The sequence below is a fragment of the Cherax quadricarinatus genome, unplaced genomic scaffold (assembly GCF_038502225.1).
Source record: "Cherax quadricarinatus isolate ZL_2023a unplaced genomic scaffold, ASM3850222v1 Contig239, whole genome shotgun sequence".
Taxonomy (NCBI): Eukaryota; Metazoa; Arthropoda; class Malacostraca; order Decapoda; family Parastacidae; genus Cherax; species Cherax quadricarinatus.
In genome coordinates, this window is record NW_027195265.1 from 189,378 (window position 1) to 207,627 (window position 18,250).

General features: G+C 41.6%; 1 protein-coding gene across 1 annotated transcript in view; it reads left to right on the forward strand.

Moving 5' to 3' along the window:
- LOC128701010 (probable rRNA-processing protein EBP2 homolog) overlaps positions 1–18,250 on the forward strand; it is a 49,338-nt gene that overhangs the window by 23,559 nt on the left and 7,529 nt on the right. The window contains exons 6-7 of the mRNA XM_070080230.1: positions 611–775; positions 2,188–2,279. Coding sequence (XP_069936331.1) covers positions 611–775; positions 2,188–2,279 — 257 coding nt within the window. The remainder of the gene's footprint in view (positions 1–610; positions 776–2,187; positions 2,280–18,250) is intronic.

The window sequence follows — 18,250 nt, forward strand, 5'->3', positions numbered from 1 at the left end:
CCTGTTCCCTCGTTCACCATCATTCACTGTTATTTCCTTGTTCACCATCGTTCCTTTTCATCCCCCTCTTTCACCATCATTCCTTGTCGTCCCCCTCGTTCACCATCATTACGTATTGTCCCCCTTGTTCACCGTCATTCCCTGTATCCCTCTCATTCACCCTCATTCCCTGTTGTCCCCTCATTGTTCCCTGTTTGCTGTCATCCCCCCTCATTCACCATCGTTCCCCGTCATTCCTCTTGTTAACACTCATCCAGAACCTTGTTCACCATCATTTCCTGCTGCTCTCATTCTCTGTCAGCTCCTTAATTCACCATTGTTTCCTGTCATCCCTTTTGTTCACCCTCATTCCCTGTTCCCTCGTTCACCATCATTCACTGTTGTTTCCTTGTTCACCATCGTTCCTTTTCATCCCCCTCTTTCACCATCATTCCTTGTCGTCCCCCTCGTTCACCATCATTACGTATTGTCCCCCTTGTTCACCGTCATTCCCTGTATCCCTCTCATTCACCCTCATTCCCTGTTGTCCCCTCATTCACCCACATTCCATGTCGTCCCCCTCGTTCACCATCATTCTCCAACATTCACTCCCCCGTCTCGCCCTGGGCAGGTGCGTCGTCGACTGATCCAGAAGCAGATTGGGCAGCAGATCAGCGAGCGCGTCAGGAAGATCCGTGAGATCAAGAAGTTTGGCAAGAAGGTGCAGGTGGAGGTAGAGCAGCGCAAGCACAAGGAGAAGCGAGAGATGCTGGAGAAGATTAAGAAGTTCAGGAAGGTCAGTTGAACTTTCCAGTCCACCTTTAAGGTCCAGGGACATAAAGGTCAGAATAGCATGACCTGAGTAGGGAAATATTTTGGTACAGTGACAGTAAATTATGATGACTTTTAGGCTTGACTTGTTCCATTAACTGGTTATACCAGTAGTAATAGTTGTGGTGGTAGTAGAGTAGTAATAGTGGTACTAACAGTAGTAGTAATAGTAGTGGTAAGAGTAGCAGTATACAGGTAATAGGTTGGTAGACAGCAACCGCCCAGGGAGGTACTACCGTTCTGCCAAGTGAGTGTAAAACAAAAGCCTGTAATTGTTTTACATGATGGTAGGATTGCTGGTGTCCATTTTTCTGTCTCATAAACATGCCAGGTTTCAGGTACGTCTTGCTACTTCTACTTACACTTAGGTCACACTACACATACATGTACAAGCATATATATACACACCCCTCTGGGTTTCTTCTATTTTCTTACTAGTTCTTGTTCTTGTTTATTTCCTCTTACCTCCATGGGGAAGTGGAACAGAATTCTTCCTCTGTAAGCCATGCATGTTGTAAGAGGCGACTAAAATGCCGGGAGCAAGGGGATAGTAACCCCTTCTTCTGTATATATTACTAAATGAAAAAGGAGAAACTTTTGTTTTTCATTTTGGGCCACCCTGCCTCGGTGGGCCACCCTGCCTCGGTGGGCCGCCCTGCCTCGGTGGGCCGCCCCGCCTCGGTGGGCCACCCTGCCTCGGTGGGCCACCCTGCCTCGGTGGGCTGCCCCGCCTCGATGGGCCACCCCGCGTTGGTGGGCCACCCCGCCTTGGTGGGCCGCCCCGCCTTGGTGGGCCACCCCGCCTCGGTGGGATACGGCCGGTGTGTTGAAAGAAAGAAGAGTAGCAGTAGTGGTAGTAGTGTTGCTAGTATTATAGTAGTACTAGTACTAACAGTAGTATTATTGGTAGTAGGTAGTATTAGTTGTAGTAGTAGCCATAGTAGTAGTAGTAGTAGTAATAGTAGTAGTAATAGTTATATTAGTAGTAGTAATAGTAGTTGTAGTAATAGTAATTGTAGTAGTAGTAATAGTTGTAGTAGTAGTAATAGTTGTAGTAGTAGTAATAGTTGTAGTAGTAGTAATAGTTGTAGTAGCAGTAATAGTAGCTGTAGTAGTGGTAGTCGTAATAGCATTAATTGTATTAGTAGTAGTAGCAGTGGTGGTGGTAGTTGTAGTATTAGCTGACTGTATATAGTGGAACTTTATAAGAGAACTGACTCTATATAGTGGAACTTTATAATCTTCTCCCAAGAATTCAATTATTTTCGCCCAGATTTCCCCAAAATAAATTTTTTTCGAAATATCCCAGGAAATCAGCCGTTCATTTACCCGATTCGTCGTTGCAGACTTACGAATGGACTTTCTGCTGTGTTTCAGGGCAAGACTGACACCATAGATTTCCTGGAGGACCACCAGGGACCACTGAGGGAACGAACCACCAACGGGACCACCAGCAAGACCACCAAACAGTAAGTTTGATTTTTGTCCCATACACGAGATTCCTCCAGTCTTCTGGGGTCTACTGGAGTCTACTTCTACCTGTAGTTCACTTGTACCTGTAGTCTACCTCTACCTGGAGTCTACCTGGAGTCTACTGGGGTCTAGTGGGTTCTACCTGGGGTCTAGTGGGGTTTACCTGGGGTCTAGTGGGGTTTACTTGTGGTCTACTAGGGTCTGCCTGTATCTGCAGTCTATCTGTTGTTCACCTGTACTTGGAGTCTCCCTGTAGTCTCTCTGGAGTCTTCATGGAGTCTACCTGAAGTCTACCTGAGGTCTACAGGGGTCCACCTGGGGGTCTACTTCTACCTGGAGGTAGTTCTGGGGGTCAACATCCCCTGTATGCCTCGTTGACTGCTAGGCCTACGGGGGGGGGGTGTCAGGGACTGACTGTGTGTGTGTCCAGCTCTCTCTTGAAGACAAGAAGGTGGTCTTGAAAACAACCAGATGATTTTGCAGACAACCAGGTAGTCTTGAAGACAACCAGGTGATCTTGAAGACAAGTAGGTGGTCTTGAAGACAACCAGGTGTTTTGAAGACAACCAGGGGTCTTGAAGACAACCAGGTGTCTTGAAGACAACCAGGTAGTCTTGAAGACAACCAGGTGTTTTGAAGACAACCAGGGGTCTTGAAGACAACCAGGGGTCTTGAAGACAACCAGGTGGTCTTGAAGACAACCAGGTGTTTTGAAGACAACCAGGGGTCTTGAAGACAACCAGGGGTCTTGAAGACAACCAGGTAGTCTTGAAGACAACCAGGTGTCTTGAAGACAACCAGGTGTCTTGAAGACAACCAGGTGTCTTGAAGACAACCAGGTAGTCTTGAAGACAACCAGGTGTTTTGAAGACAACCAGGGGTCTTGAAGACAACCAGATAGTCTTGAAGACAACCAGGGGTCTTGAAGACAACCAGATAGTCTTGAAGACAACCAGGTGTCTTGAAGACAACCAGGTAGTCTTGAAGACAACCAGGTGTCTTGAAGACAACCATGTGTCTTGAAGACAACCAGGGGTCTTGAAGACAACCAGGTGTCTTGGCAACCAGAAGTCTTGAAGACAACCAGGGGTTTTGAAGACAACCAGATAGTCTTGAAGACAACCAGGGGTCTTGAAGACAACCAGGTAGTCTTGAAGACAACCAGGTAGTCTTGAAGACAACCAGGTGTCTTGAAGACAACCATGTGTCTTGAAGACAACCAGGGGTCTTGAAGACAACCAGGTAGTCTTGAAGACAACCAGGTGTCTTGAAGACAACCAGGTGTCTTGAAGACAACCAGGTAGTCTTGAAGACAACCAGGTGTTTTGAAGACAACCAGAGGTCTTGAAGACAACCAGATAGTCTTGAAGACAACCAGGGGTCTTGAAGACAACCAGATAGTCTTGAAGACAACCAGGTGTCTTGAAGACAACCAGGTAGTCTTGAAGACAACCAGGTGTCTTGAAGACAACCAGGGGTCTTGAAGACAACCAGGTGTCTTGAAGACAACCATGTGCCTTGAAGACAACCAGGGGTCTTGAAGACAACCAGGTAGTCTTGAAGACAACCAGGTAGTCTTGAAGACAACCAGGTGTTTTGAAGACAACCAGGTGTTTTGAAGACAACCAGGTGTCTTGAAGACAACCAGGGGTTTTGAAGACAACCAGAAGTCTTGAAGACAGCCAGGGGTTTTGAAGACAACCAGAAGTCTTGAAGACAGCCAGGGGTTTTGAAGACAACCAGAAGTCTTGAAGACAACCAGAAGTCTTGAAGACAACCAGGGGTCTTGAAGACAACCAGGGGTTTTGAAGACCTTCACCAGCAATGAAGGTTCACTGTACATTTTGTAGCAGCTTGACAGTACGAACCATCAAAACTAGGGACGCCAAGACCATGATGATTCTCTTCAAATTGCCTGTTCTCTCTAGGCTGGAATACTGTTGTACACTAACTGTCTCCTTCAAGGCAGGGGAAATTGCTGACCTGGTGAGTGTAGAGAGAGCTTTCACTACACGTACAGTAGGAGCTCTGTATCCACGGGTCCAATATCGGCTATTTCACTTATCCATGGTTTACCTTGGCCCAAAAACAACCCCTAGACTGTCGCAACCCCCAATCCTGAGGTGTCTCCTGGTGTCGCAAAATTTAAAAAAAAATTATTTTTTATGAAATGATAGAGAATCTTTTCCCAATTGTAATGACACCAAAATAACGAAATTTGATGGAAAACTGACGGAATTACGCTCTTGCGAAGTTAGTGACCTCAGCGATATTTACTAATTGACGATTTCGCTCACTTTGAGCCCTATTTTTGGCTAATTGCATTGTTCCAGTCGACCAAATTCATAGCTATTTCTTTAGAACTCCGTTTTTTCTATCAACTGAGTACAAGAAACCGCCCATTTACCAATTTCAACTACCCAATAATGTGGTCAGAAATTTTCAATTTGGCCAATTTCACGAAAATTAAAAAATATGACAATTTCAAAATAGGATCCAGAATGAACAATGCAGACATTCCTGGCTCTAAAATACCATTTTCTTTGTTCATCAGTCATGTCTCCAGGCCCCTCTGATATTACTCTTGCTTTCTATTTTGAATTTTTATTCAAACAAAATATAGAAGATTTACTGTTATGCAGACTACTGCAATATTGTAATAATTGTATAAATAATGTCAACCCATTCATGACTGCATATTAGAATGGCTAGTTGGACATTTATTGGATAATGACATCATTTGTTTACTTTTGAACATCGGCAAAAATCAAACATTTCCCCTACTTTGAGCTCCATTTCTAGGTTCTTTTTTAGTAAAATCAATCAAAATCTCCTCTATTTCTATAATATGTTTTCCATTCTATCAAATGAGACCAAGAAAACGAGAAAACAACCATAAATACTATATGAAAATAGACCACAAATTCGGCATTTTAATTATAAAAACGGTCAAGTTTTTTTTGTTTCTCATTATGCACTGCATGCTGCAGGATTTTTTTTATATGGTGCACACTGACCACACAGACACATTCTCTCACATGTGGGCCTACCAGCTTTCTCCTGCTTGATTTGAAGCCGCTAGAATTTATGAGTACGTATATATACGTCAAACACGGTACCTCGTAAGACGTATATATACGACCGAAACAGTCAAAGGGTTAATAATGGCCACAAAACACAAAAGTAGTGATGGTGGTCTTAGTTTAGCTTAGTAATAACCACAACACACAAAAGTAGTAATGGTGGTCTTAGTTTAGCTTAACCCTTTCAGGGTCCAAGGCCCAAATCTGGAGTCACGCACCAGTGTCCAAGAATTTTCAAAAAAAAAAATTGTTATTTTTTCTTATGAAATCGTAGAGAATCTTTTTGTGAAGGTAATAAAACAAAAAGTACGAAAATTGGTGGAAAATTGACGAAATTATGCTCTCGCGAATTTTGATGTGTCAGCGATATTTACGAATCGGAGATTTTGCCGACTTTGACTCCCATTTTAGGCCAATTACATTATTCCAATCAACCAAATTCTTAGCTATTTCACTAGTATTACTTTATTCTATCGATTGAGCACAAGAAATTGCCAAGTCAACTGTTTCAACTACAAAATAAAGTGATCGGAAATTGTTAATTTGGCCAATTTAACACAAAGTTCAAAATATTCCAATTTCAAAATAGGGTCCAGAATGAACAATGTAGGCATTCCTGGCACTAAACTAACATTTCCTCTGTTCATTAGTTATGTTTTGAGGCTTTACAAATAAATTCCATTTTGATTTTTTATTCACATAATGAATTTTTATTCACACCAAAAAATAGAAGATTTACTGTTATGCAATACTGTAATAATTGTATAAATATCATCACCATATTTGTGAATGTATATTAGACCCACCAGCTGACGTGTATTAGATGTGTGAGGTCGTTTGTTTACTCTTGAATATCGGCAAAAATTTAACATTTCCGCTACTTTGAGCTCAGTTTCAAGCCATTTCCAATGCTAAAACCAATCAAAATCATCTCTATTTCTGTAATATGTCTTCCATTCTATCAAATGAGACCAAGAAATCGCAAATACAACTATAAAAAACATACGAAAAAACACTGCAAAGTTGCTGTTTTAATCGAAAAATCATGATTTCATTTTTTTTCTCTCATTATACACAGTGTGCTGCAGGATGTGTTTTATGTGGTGCACACATACCACATAGATGTATTCTCTCATATCTAGGCCCAAATGTACCACTCACAGTTTATCAGAGTGAGCTGAGCTCATGGCGTAGATCTACGGTTTGGACCCTGAACGTAAAGCCGTAGATCTACGGGACGGACCCTGAAAGGGTTAATAACCACAGCACTCAAAAGTAGTGATGGTGGTCTTAGTTTAGCTTAATAATAACCACAACACACAAAAGTAGTGATGGTGGTCTTAGTTTAGCTTAATAATAACCACAGCACACAAAAGTAGTGATGGTGGTCTTAGTTTAGCTTAATAATGACCCAAAAATAGTGATGGTGATCTTAATTTAACTTAATAATGGCCACAAAACACAAAAGTAGTGATGGTTGCAGTTTTTCAAGGTGAAGTGTTGCCCATCAGTGGAAAAGTGATATTTCTACACTTATTGTGAATAATTAATCAATTATGTTTCATCATAGCTATGTATGTAAACCAAAACAACTTACAGTGGAACTCCGGTTTTCTCACCATACCACGGGCGGGGATAGAACCCGCGGTCAGAGAGTCTCAAAACTCCAGACTGTCGCGTTAGCCACTGGACCAGCTAGCCACAATAAGATTCGTCCAACTAGGTATATTTCTACACCATAGGAATGTTAGCATAGGCACCACTGTGACCACAAATGCAAGTTTTTACAGACGAATCTCCATTTGTGGTCACAGTGGTGGCCTATGCTAAGCTTCCTATGGTGTAGAAATATACCTAGTTGGACAAATCTTATTGTGGCTAGCTGGTCTAGTGGCTAACGCGACGGTCTGGAGTTTTGAGACTCTCTGATCGCGGGTTCTATCCCTGCCCGTGGTATGGTTTGTTTGCAATCGTGTCATTACGATTTCGTGAGTCATGTTAGCGGCTTTGAGGGGGCTTGAGCTAGAGTTCATCACGGCCACGCTAGCTGAAGATTTGTCTGTAAAAATTTGCATTTGTGGTCACAGTGGTGCCTATGCTAACCTTCCTATGGTGTAGAAATATACTTAGTTGGACGAATCTTATTGTGGCTAGCTGGTCCAGTGGCTAACGTGACGGTCTGGAGTTTTGAGACTCTCTGACCGCGGGTTCTATCCCCACCCGTGGTATGGATTGTACCTACTACATACATAGAACACTTAACTCGGATATAAACTCTTCCCTCAAACGTCTCCTTGCCAACCTCAACAGAACACATGACCATAACACAAGACGCAGATCACTCTTTGATGTTCCTCGTGTCCATCTCACACTATGCAAAAACTCAATGCACATAAAAGGCCCTAAAATCTGGAATTCATTACCTGTAAATATAAAAGAAACACTACCTGTTTATAAATTCAAGTCTCTTCTCAAAAATCACTTACTCACCCACAACTAAATAAATACTGAATAATTGTATCTCATAAATGTTTAACCTGTGACCCAATCAAACTTCGTTATTTTTTAATTACATTACCTAAGAGAACTGTACTCCATTCTACTGAATGCACAGCAACACAGTAAATGACCATATGACCTGTCTTTGTAATACTCATTTGTGCTTAATTATTATCTGTTTACAATAATGTTTACCACTGAATATATCATTGCTTAGTTAATCTTAAGTTAATTTTAAGCTGACCATAATGTTATGTATACAAGGGGCTGTGGCATGCTGCACTTAACCTCTGTATTTTTTTGTACTTCAGTGTATCATGTTCGTATTAATAAATAAATATGTAGTACATTATTATTATATATGTATTGTTATTTATTATTATTTTATTATCACACTGGCCGATTCCCACCAAGGCAGGGTGGCCCGAAAAAGAAAAACTTTCACCATCATTCACTCCATCACTGTCTTGCCAGAAGGGTGCTTTACACTACAGTTTTTAAACTGCAACATTAACACCCCTCCTTATTATACATATTATATTATTATTATTATTATTATTACAGTGGACCTCCGGTTCACGATATTAATCCGTTCCTGAGAGCTCATCGTAAACCAAAATTATCGGAAAGCGAATCAATTTTCCCCCCTTAGAAATAATGGAAATCAAATTAATCCGTACAAGACACCCAGAAGTATGAAAAAAAAAATTTTTTACCACATGAAATATTAATTTGGGAAATCAAATTCAAAATGGGAATTGACACAGTTACTTTTTGCTGATGATACTGTGCTTATGGGAGATTCTAAAGAAAAATTGCAAAGGTTAGTGGATGAGTTTGGGAATGTGTGTAAAGGTAGAAAGCTGAAAGTGAACATAGAAAAGAGTAAGGTGATGAGGGTGTCAAATGATTTAGATAAAGAAAAATTGGATATCAAATTGGGGAGGAGTATGGAAGAAGTGAATGTTTTCAGATACTTGGGAGTTGACGTGTCGGCGGATGGATTTATGAAGGATGAGGTTAATCATAGAATTGATGAGGGAAAAAAGGTGAGTGGTGCGTTGAGGTATATGTGGAGTCAAAAAACGTTATCTATGGAGGCAAAGAAGGGAATGTATGAAAGTATAGTAGTACCAACACTTTTATATGGGTGCGAAGCTTGGGTGGTAAATGCAGCAGCGAGGAGACGGTTGGAGGCAGTGGAGATGTCATGTTTAAGGGCAATGTGTGGTGTAAATATTATGCAGAAAATTCGGAGTGTGGAAATTAGGAGAAGGTGTGGAGTTAATAAAAGTATTAGTCAGAGGGCAGAAGAGGGGTTGTTGAGGTGGTTTGGTCATTTAGAGAGAATGGATCAAAGTAGAATGACATGGAAAGCATATAAATCTATAGGGGAAGGAAGGCGGGGTAGGGGTCGTCCTCGAAAGGGTTGGAGAGAGGGGGTAAAGGAGGTTTTGTGGGCGAGGGGCTTGGACTTCCAGCAAGCGTGCGTGAGCGTGTTAGATAGGAGTGAATGGAGACGAATGGTACTTGGGACCTGACGATCTGTTGGAGTGTGAGCAGGGTAATATTTAGTGAAGGGATTCAGGGAAACCGGTTATTTTCATATAGTCGGACTTGAGTCCTGGAAATGGGAAGTACAATGCCTGCACTTTAAAGGAGGGGTTTGGGATATTGGCAGTTTGGAGGGATATGTTGTGTATCTTTATATGTGTATGCTTCTAGACTGTTGTATTCTGAGCACCTCTGCAAAAACAGTGATAATGTGTGAGTGTGGTGAAAGTGTTGAATGATGATGAAAGTATTTTCTTTTTGGGGATTTTCTTTCTTTTTTTGGGTCACCCTGCCTCGGTGGGAGACGGCCGACTTGTTGAAAAAAAAAAAAAAAAACACACAAACTGAAGAAGACATGCACAGTTACATGACACTTACCTTTATTGAAGATCTGGTGATGATTGATGGGATGGGAGGAGGGGAGAGTGTTGATGGTGTTAGTGTTTAGAAGGGGAATCCCCTTCCATTAGGACTTGAGGTGTCAAGTCCTTTTCCGGGGCTACTTCCCTTCTTCTTTTAATGCCACTAGGACCAGCTTTAGAGTCACTGGACTTCTGCCGCACAACATATCTGTCCATAGAGGTCTGTACCTCTCGTTCCTTTATGACTTTCCTAAAGTGTTTCACAACATTGTCAGTGTAATAGTCACCAGCACGGCTTGCAATAGCTGTGTGAGGGTGATTTTCATCACCCTTTTCACAAATGATCGCTTGAGAGATGCTATCTCCTGCTATCTGTTTTTCATTTATCCACACCAATAACAGTCTCTCAACATTTTCTAACACTTGCGGTCACTGTTTCGTAATCACAGTTGCACCTTTTGCAAGAACAGCTTCCTTGATTGCCGTTTTCCTGCTCACTATAGTAGAGATGGTTGATTGGGGTTTACTATACAACCTGACCAGCTCCGACACACACACTCCACTTTCGTACTTTGCAATTATCTCTTTCTTCATTTCAACAGTCATTAGCACCCTTGGTCTTGAAGGGTTGGCACTAGGAGTTTTCTTGGGGCCCATGGTAACTTATTTTGCAGAAACAAGCACCAAAAACAGTGATAATATGGATAATATGGAATGTACCGAATGTATCCTTAGATGCGCGCACACTGGCTGGCTTGTAAACACTGGTACACACGGGGGAGTTCAGGCCACAAGTGGACACGTCTTGTACGAATTGTATCGCAAACCGGGTTTTGTATCGGGAAGTGAGGCAAAATTTTTTTGATCAAATGCATCGGCAACCGAATTTATCGGATACCGGTAACATCGGGAACCGGGGGTCCACTGAATTATATTATTACGTATACTATTATTATTATACGTATTATTATTATACATACGTGTATTATTATTATTATTTTTTTTTTTTTTCAACAAGTCGGCCGTCTCCCACCGAGGCAGGGTGACCCAAAAAAGAAAGAAAATCCCCAAAAAGAAAATACTTTCATCATCATTCAACACTTTCACCACACTCGCACATTATCACTGTTTTTGCAGAGGTGCTCAGAATACAACAGTCTAGAAGCATACACATATAAAGATACACAACATATTATTATTATTCTTATTATATAAATAATTTGTAATTTTTATTCACACAAAAATTATAAGATTTACTGTTATGCCTAATTGCAATAATTGTATAAATAATGTTAGCCCATTCATGACTGCATATTGGAATGGGAAGTGACGTCTAGAGGAAACAATCTGCTTGACTTGGTTCTTGCCAACAAAGAATCACTAATTAATAATCTTGAGGTTAATGATCAGCTTGGGGGAAGTGATCACAAATCACTTAGTTTCAATATATCATGGAATTACCCAGATAACTGCAATCAAGTCTCTGTCCATGACTTTCGCTTGGCCGACTTCATGGGACTGAAAAATTACCTGGGTGGGCTAAATTGGGATGTCCTGACTATGGGTCAGGTTGGTGATCTTGGTTGCCAATATGACGTTTTTCAGAGCATAGTTCTAGCTGCCCAGACAACTTTTGTTCCGAGTAGGGAAATTAGATCTAACAAAAATGATTCCAATTGGATGAACAGTAGATTAAAACATCTCATTGGTCAAAAGAGAGGCATATATAGGCGTATCAAAAAAGGGGATGGGCAGTTAAGAAATCAGTATATTCAATTAAAGAGAGAAATAAAGAAAGGAATAAGAAAAGCAAAAAGGGATTATGAGGCTAAGGTCGCAAGGGATTCAAAGACTAACCCAAAAGGGTTCTTTCAGGTATACAGAAGTAAGATTAGGGACAAGATTGGCCCACTTAAGAGTAACTCTGGTCAGATCACTGACAGTGATAAGGATATGTGTGAAATTCTCAATACCTACTTTCTCTCAGTTTTCACCCAGGAAAATACTAGCGATATTCCTGAAATAATAGATTATGTAGAACAGGATGATAATAAGCTATGTACGATTGCAGTAACTAGTGACATGGTCCTCAGACAAATAGAGAAACTAAAACCTAACAAATCCCCAGGTCCTGATGAACTGTTTGCAAGGGTGTTAGAGGAATGTAAAGAGGAACTTAGCATACCTTTGGCTAATCTTTTTAACATATCACTACAAACTGGCATAGTGCCTGATAAGTGGAAAATGGCAAATGTAATACCTATTTACAAGGCAGGTAACAGGTCCTTGGCTTCGAACTGTAGACCAATAAGCCTTACCTCCATAGTGGGAAAATTTATGGAATCAGTAATTGCCGAAGCAATTCATAGCCATCTTGATAGGCACAGATTGATTAATGAATCTCAACACAGTTTTACAAAGGGGCATTCCTGTCTTAGGAATTTACTAACTTTTTTCACTAAGGTGTTTGAGGAGGTAGATCATGGTAATGAATATGATATTGTGTATATGGACTTCAGTAAGGCTTTAGATAGAGTTCCACATCAGAGACTATTTAGAAAACTTAAGGCACACGGAATAGAGGAGAAATTTTTTTCTGGGTAGAGGCATGGCTGACAAATAGGCTGCAGAGAGTTTGCATAAATGGGGAGAAATCAGAATGGGGGCACGTCACAATCGGTGTTCCTCAGGGGTCAGTGTTGGGCCCGTTGTTGTTCACAATTTACATAAACGACATAGATGAGGGAATAAATAGCGACATAAGCAATTTTGCTGATGACACCAAAATAGGCCGTCTAATTCATTCTAATGAGGACACTAAAGCACTCCAGGATGATTTGAATAGACTGATGCAATGGTCAGAGAAGTGGCAGATGCAGTTTAATATTGACAAATGCAAAGTTCTAAATGTTGGACAGGTAAATAACCATGCCACATATAAACTAAATAATGTAGATCTTAATACTACTGATTGCAAAAAGGATTTAGGAATTCTGGTTAGTAGTAATCTAAAACCAAGACACCAGTGCATTAGTGTTCGCAATAAAGCTAACAGAATTCTTGTCTTCATATCTAGAAGTATAAATAATAGAAGTCCTCAGGTTGTTTTTCAACTCTATATGTTGAGAATTTGGCCTTACCTGCTGTGTTTATTATATATATATATAATGAACACTTAGCTGATAAATGACAGCAAATCGTCTACACAGCCGCCCCTGCAGACGAGGTCTAGAAGCTGTCGAAACCATCACAACAGTGGGCTGTCAAGAGATACAATTTGTAAGTATAAATTACCCCTAGGGGGTGTTATGTCAGCATATTTCATTCGATGATGGCTGACGAATACTTACTTGTTTGGACTCAAAAGTCCACACCTTACTGCCGATTATAGGTTGATTACAAACTCCTTGTGACTCAAGAATTGCGCAATCCCCCGATCTACAAGAAATTCGTAACATACCTTGCTCTTTGTAACGTGAGCTATGGTGTTCTCAACACCTTCGACAGGTATCGGTGACTTGATAGAAGAAGCTGAAGTGTCTTTGGATGTCCACGTCTTCCATTGTCTAGGAAACGCACACTGGTACACTATGTTCCACAAGATTTGTCTTTATTGTTCACAATGTATCACAAGAGAAGCTGATCACACTTCTCTTAAGAGTTTATTGTGTTTTGTGAGACACTTTATTCACACTAACGCACAGATCAGTGTCCTTTGCTGGTTATCCTGGCATCAGTGTGACTCTCTCTAGAGTCAAAAGTAATCTGCCAGACGCTACAGCGCTCCATGCAGTCACTGCCCCCAGCACAAAAAAAAAAACGCTGACCTAGTACCTTGCATCCTTGTCACCTCCTCGATGAAGCAAAGCAGAATGTTTGTTTCTTGCTGTCTTAATCATAGACAACAATGCACTATCTTTACTATGGTAATAAAGTGGGAGTAGGATTTTCCTTAATTGTCCTGCTAAAGTAAGAGATGCACTGTCTCTTATAAAAATACACTTTGCAACACTGGACTGCAAGGAGCAGAGGTTATTTGACCACGCATACGGCATCTGTGATCAATTACTCACTCTAGCAGTAAACAAGACGCTCGCCCCTTCTGAGTGGTCCCTCAGGGCTGAAAGGGCTGAAGGGGGCTGATACCCCCCTCCTGGAGAAAATTTCTCCACACTATATATCCTTGGTTAGGCCTCATTTAGACTATGCTGCTCAGTTCTGGTCACCGTATTACAGAATGGATATAATTGCTCTGGAAAACGTACAGAGGAGGATGACAAAGATGATCCCATGTATCGGAAATCTTGGTTTAGAAAGACACGTAAGCAAACACTATAACATATTTATTAGAAAACGTTTCGGTCCTGGGACCTTGAAAGTGATCAAGGTCCCAGGACCGAAATGTTTTCTAATAAATATGTTATAGTGTTTGCTTACGTGTCTTTCTAAACCAACTTGTCGGTATTTATTACCAAGGTTTATACCATCAGAAATCTTCCCTGTGAGGATAGACTGAAGCCCTGAATCTGCACTCTCTCGAAAGGCGTAGAATTAGGGGGGATATGATCGAGGTGTATAAATGGAAAACAGGAATAAATAAAGGGGATGTAAATAGCATGCTGAAAATATCTAGCCTAGACAGGACTCGCAGCAATGGTTTTAAGTTGGAAAAATTCAGATTCAGGAAGGATATAGGAAAGTACTGGTTTGGTAATAGAGTTGTGGATGAGTGGAACAAACTCCCAAGTACAGTTATTGAGGCTAAAAACGTTGTGTAGTTTTAAAAATAGGTTGGATAAATACATGAGTGGGTGTGAGTTGGACCTGACTAGCTTGTGCTGCTGGGTCTGGTGCTGTGCTCCTTCCTTGAGTAGAGGTGACCAGACCCTGCTCCACATGGGTCAGTAGGCCTGTTGCAGTGTTCCTTCTTTCTTATGTTCTTATGTCATTTGTTTACTCTGAAACAGCCGAGCAATGGACCATTTCTTCTAGGTTGAGCTCAATTTCAAGGTACTTTTCTTCATGAAAGCAATCAAAATCATATCTATTTGTGTAATATATCTTCCATTCTATCAAATGAGACCAAAAAAATGTGAATTTAACCATAAAAACCATTTGAAATTACCGCTAAGGGGAGGCTAATTGCTGTGAAGTGAACTCCATTATTTATGCTTAGATTTTTTTCATTTTTGGTGTATGTTAAGAAGCATCTTTCCATCATACATTGCCCAAGTTTCAATAAGATAGTCCAACAAACAAATGAGATACAATTCCCGAGATCAAGAGCAAGAGCCCATCACCAGTGTCAAGGAACCTGTCTTGAGGTCTGCTCGCTTATGGAAATTTTGCTCGTGCATGGAAGCAAAAAATCGACCCATCGACTGCTCGTATTTGGAAAAACTCACACGTGGACATGCTCGCAAGTAGAGGTTCTACCGTATAAACGTGCAGTGTTTATATGCTATTGATTGGTGAGTCAGAGGAGGGAAAATATTATGTATTCTCTTTTTTCCTGGTCGAGCATTAGAGAAAACTGTATGAATCTGCGTCTGACTTTTGTTTACAATTCTTGGCATGAATTATTCATTACTTCTCCCTTTGTGTATGACGGCATCTAAAGGTAGTTATTATAAATGATTAAATTCAGTGAACAAGGTATGTTTATGGTAATATGGCTCTGGGCCGCATTAACCCCTTGACTGTCGCAACCCCAGATCCTGAGGTGTCTCCTTGTGTTACAAAATTTCTGAAAAAAAAAAAAATTTTTTCTTATGAAATGATAGAGAATCTTTTCCTGATTGTAATGACACCAAAAGAATGAAATTTGGTGAAAAACTTACGGAATTACGGTCTCGTGAAGTTAGCGACCTCAGCGATATTTACGAATCAGCAATTTCGCCCACTTTGAGCCCTATTTTTGTCTAATTCCATTGTTCTAGTCGACCAAACTCATAGCTATTTCTTTAGAACTCCATTTTTTCTATTGACTGAGTTCAAGAAACTGACCATTTATCGATTTCAACTACCCAATAACGTGGTTAGAAATTTGTAATTTGGCCAAGTCCTAATGGAAGGGGATTCCCCTTCTAAACACTAACACCTCTCCCCTCCTCCCATCCCATCAATCATCACCAGATCTTCATTAAAGGTAAGTGTCAATTATTTTATTGTTATTGTAATCATTCTATTGCATTAAACTTAATATTTCATGTAGTAAAATTTTTTTTTTCATACTTTTGGGTGTCTTGCACGGATTAATTTGATTTCCATTATTTCTTATGAGGAAAATTGATTCGGTTTTCGATATTATCGGTATTCGATGAGCTCTCAGGAACAGATTAATATCGAATACCGGGGTCCACTGTATATACGTTTGGACCATTTAAGGGTTAATAATGATATTAATAATTATTGTTAAGTATTATTATTACAGTAATACATCTTCTTTCTTTCAACACACCGGCCGTATTCCACCGAGGCGGGGTGGCCCACCGAGGCAGGGTGGCCCACCGAGGCGGGGTGGCCCACCGAGGCGGGGTGGCCCACCGAGGTGGGGTGGCCCAAAAGGAAAAACGGAAGTTTCTCCTTTTACATTTAGTAATATATACAGGAGGGGTTACCAGCCCCTTGCTCCCGGCATTTTAGTCATCTCTTACAACACGCCGCCGCCGCCGCCGCCGCCGCTGCCGCTGCCGCTGCCGCTGCCGCTGCCGCTGCTGCTGCTGCTGCTGCTGCTGCTGCTGCTGCTGCTGCTGCTGCTGCTGCTGCTGCTGCTGCTGCTGCTGCTGCTGCTGCTGCTGCTGCTGCTGCTGCTGCTGCTGCTGCTGCTGCTGCTGCTGCTGCTGCTGCTGCTGCTGCTGCTGCTGCTGCTGCTGCTGCTGCTGCTGCTGCTGCTGCTGCTGCTGCTGCTGCTGCTGCTGCTGCTGCTGCTGCTGCTGCTGCTGCTGCTGCTGCTGCTGCTGCTGCTGCTGCTGCTGCTGCTGCTGCTGCTGCTGCTGCTGCTGCTGCTGCTGCTGCTGCTGCTGCTGCTGCTGCTGCTGCTGCTGCTGCTGCTGCTGCTGCTGCTGCTGCTGCTGCTGCTGCTGCTGCTGCTGCTGCTGCTGCTGCTGCTGCTGCTGCTGCTGCTGCTGCTGCTGCTGCTGCTGCTGCTGCTGCTGCTGCTGCTTATATCAGGTTTTTATGTTATTTATATTGTTTATTATGTCATATTAGATGAATTGTGATAGATAAATGAGCCGTAGAGCCGATATTAGCGTCATACTGAAGATGTGACGACTCTGCTTCGTGTGTAATACCTGTTGGTTCATGAGCGGTTCTGAGACAGACAGACAAGCAGACAGAAAGACAGACACACAGGTTGACAGAAAGACAGACACACAGAAAGACAGACACACAGACAGAAAGACGGACACACAGATAGACAAAGACAGACACACAGATAGACAGAAAGACAGACACACACAGATAGACAGAAAGACAGACACACATGGGAAAACAAAAGACATACAGACAGGGACAGATATACAGGCAGACAGATAGATTTATATGCAACAGCGAAAATAATTAGAGAGAGTTCGAGAGGAAGAGCCTTCTTGCCACATTCTCCAGCGCAAAATTCAGACTTCCTCTTAGGGGCAGCGGTGAAATTTACTGTCCAGTTAGTACAGTTAATACAGTATGATGCTACTGATAGGGCAGCATCATACTGTAATGCATCAGCCATAATGCATCATGCTGCCTGCATGGCACATTACCGCTGCAAGTATCGTCAAATATTGTACATTGGTATGTATCAGCCGTCCCAGCCCAGCTGCCAGATGTACGGTTGTAAGTCGAGTGGATGTGTGTCGAGCAGGTCGCAAGTCAGATGGTAGGTGTATTTACATCATTTCTTATGGGAAATGTTGATTCAATTTTCACACGTTTTAGTTTTAGAACGACACACAAATAACCCGCACATAGAAGAGAGGAGCTTACGACGACATTTCGGTCCGACTTGCCCCTTTTTGTTATTTAGAACAACCTTCTGGAACGGATTAAGTTCGAAACTGGGGTTTCATTGTAATTATAACACTCACACCACGCTCATACTTTTCAATAATTTCCTTCTTCACTTCTTTTTCAATTTTCTTCAAACCCTTCTTTTTACCCACATTACCACATGAAATACAATACAAGGAGTTCACAGTGAATGAACACACATCTGGCCAAGACTGACTGCAAGGCGAGGTGTACACAAACAACAGGAAGTGGAGAAAATTGGCATGTGCAAAAAAAATGGCACAGTATGTGAAAATTGGGGTGGCTGTGTTTGTTCGGCACCTGATTATGTGTTCGTGACCAGATGCAAAAATTTGGCAAATTTTTTGGTCGTGAACCAATTTGTTCGTGTTCAGAAGCGTTCGTGACCAGAGGTTCCACTGTACTTGCTTTGGTTCCTAGCCTTGACAATGTTAGCAGCAAGATATT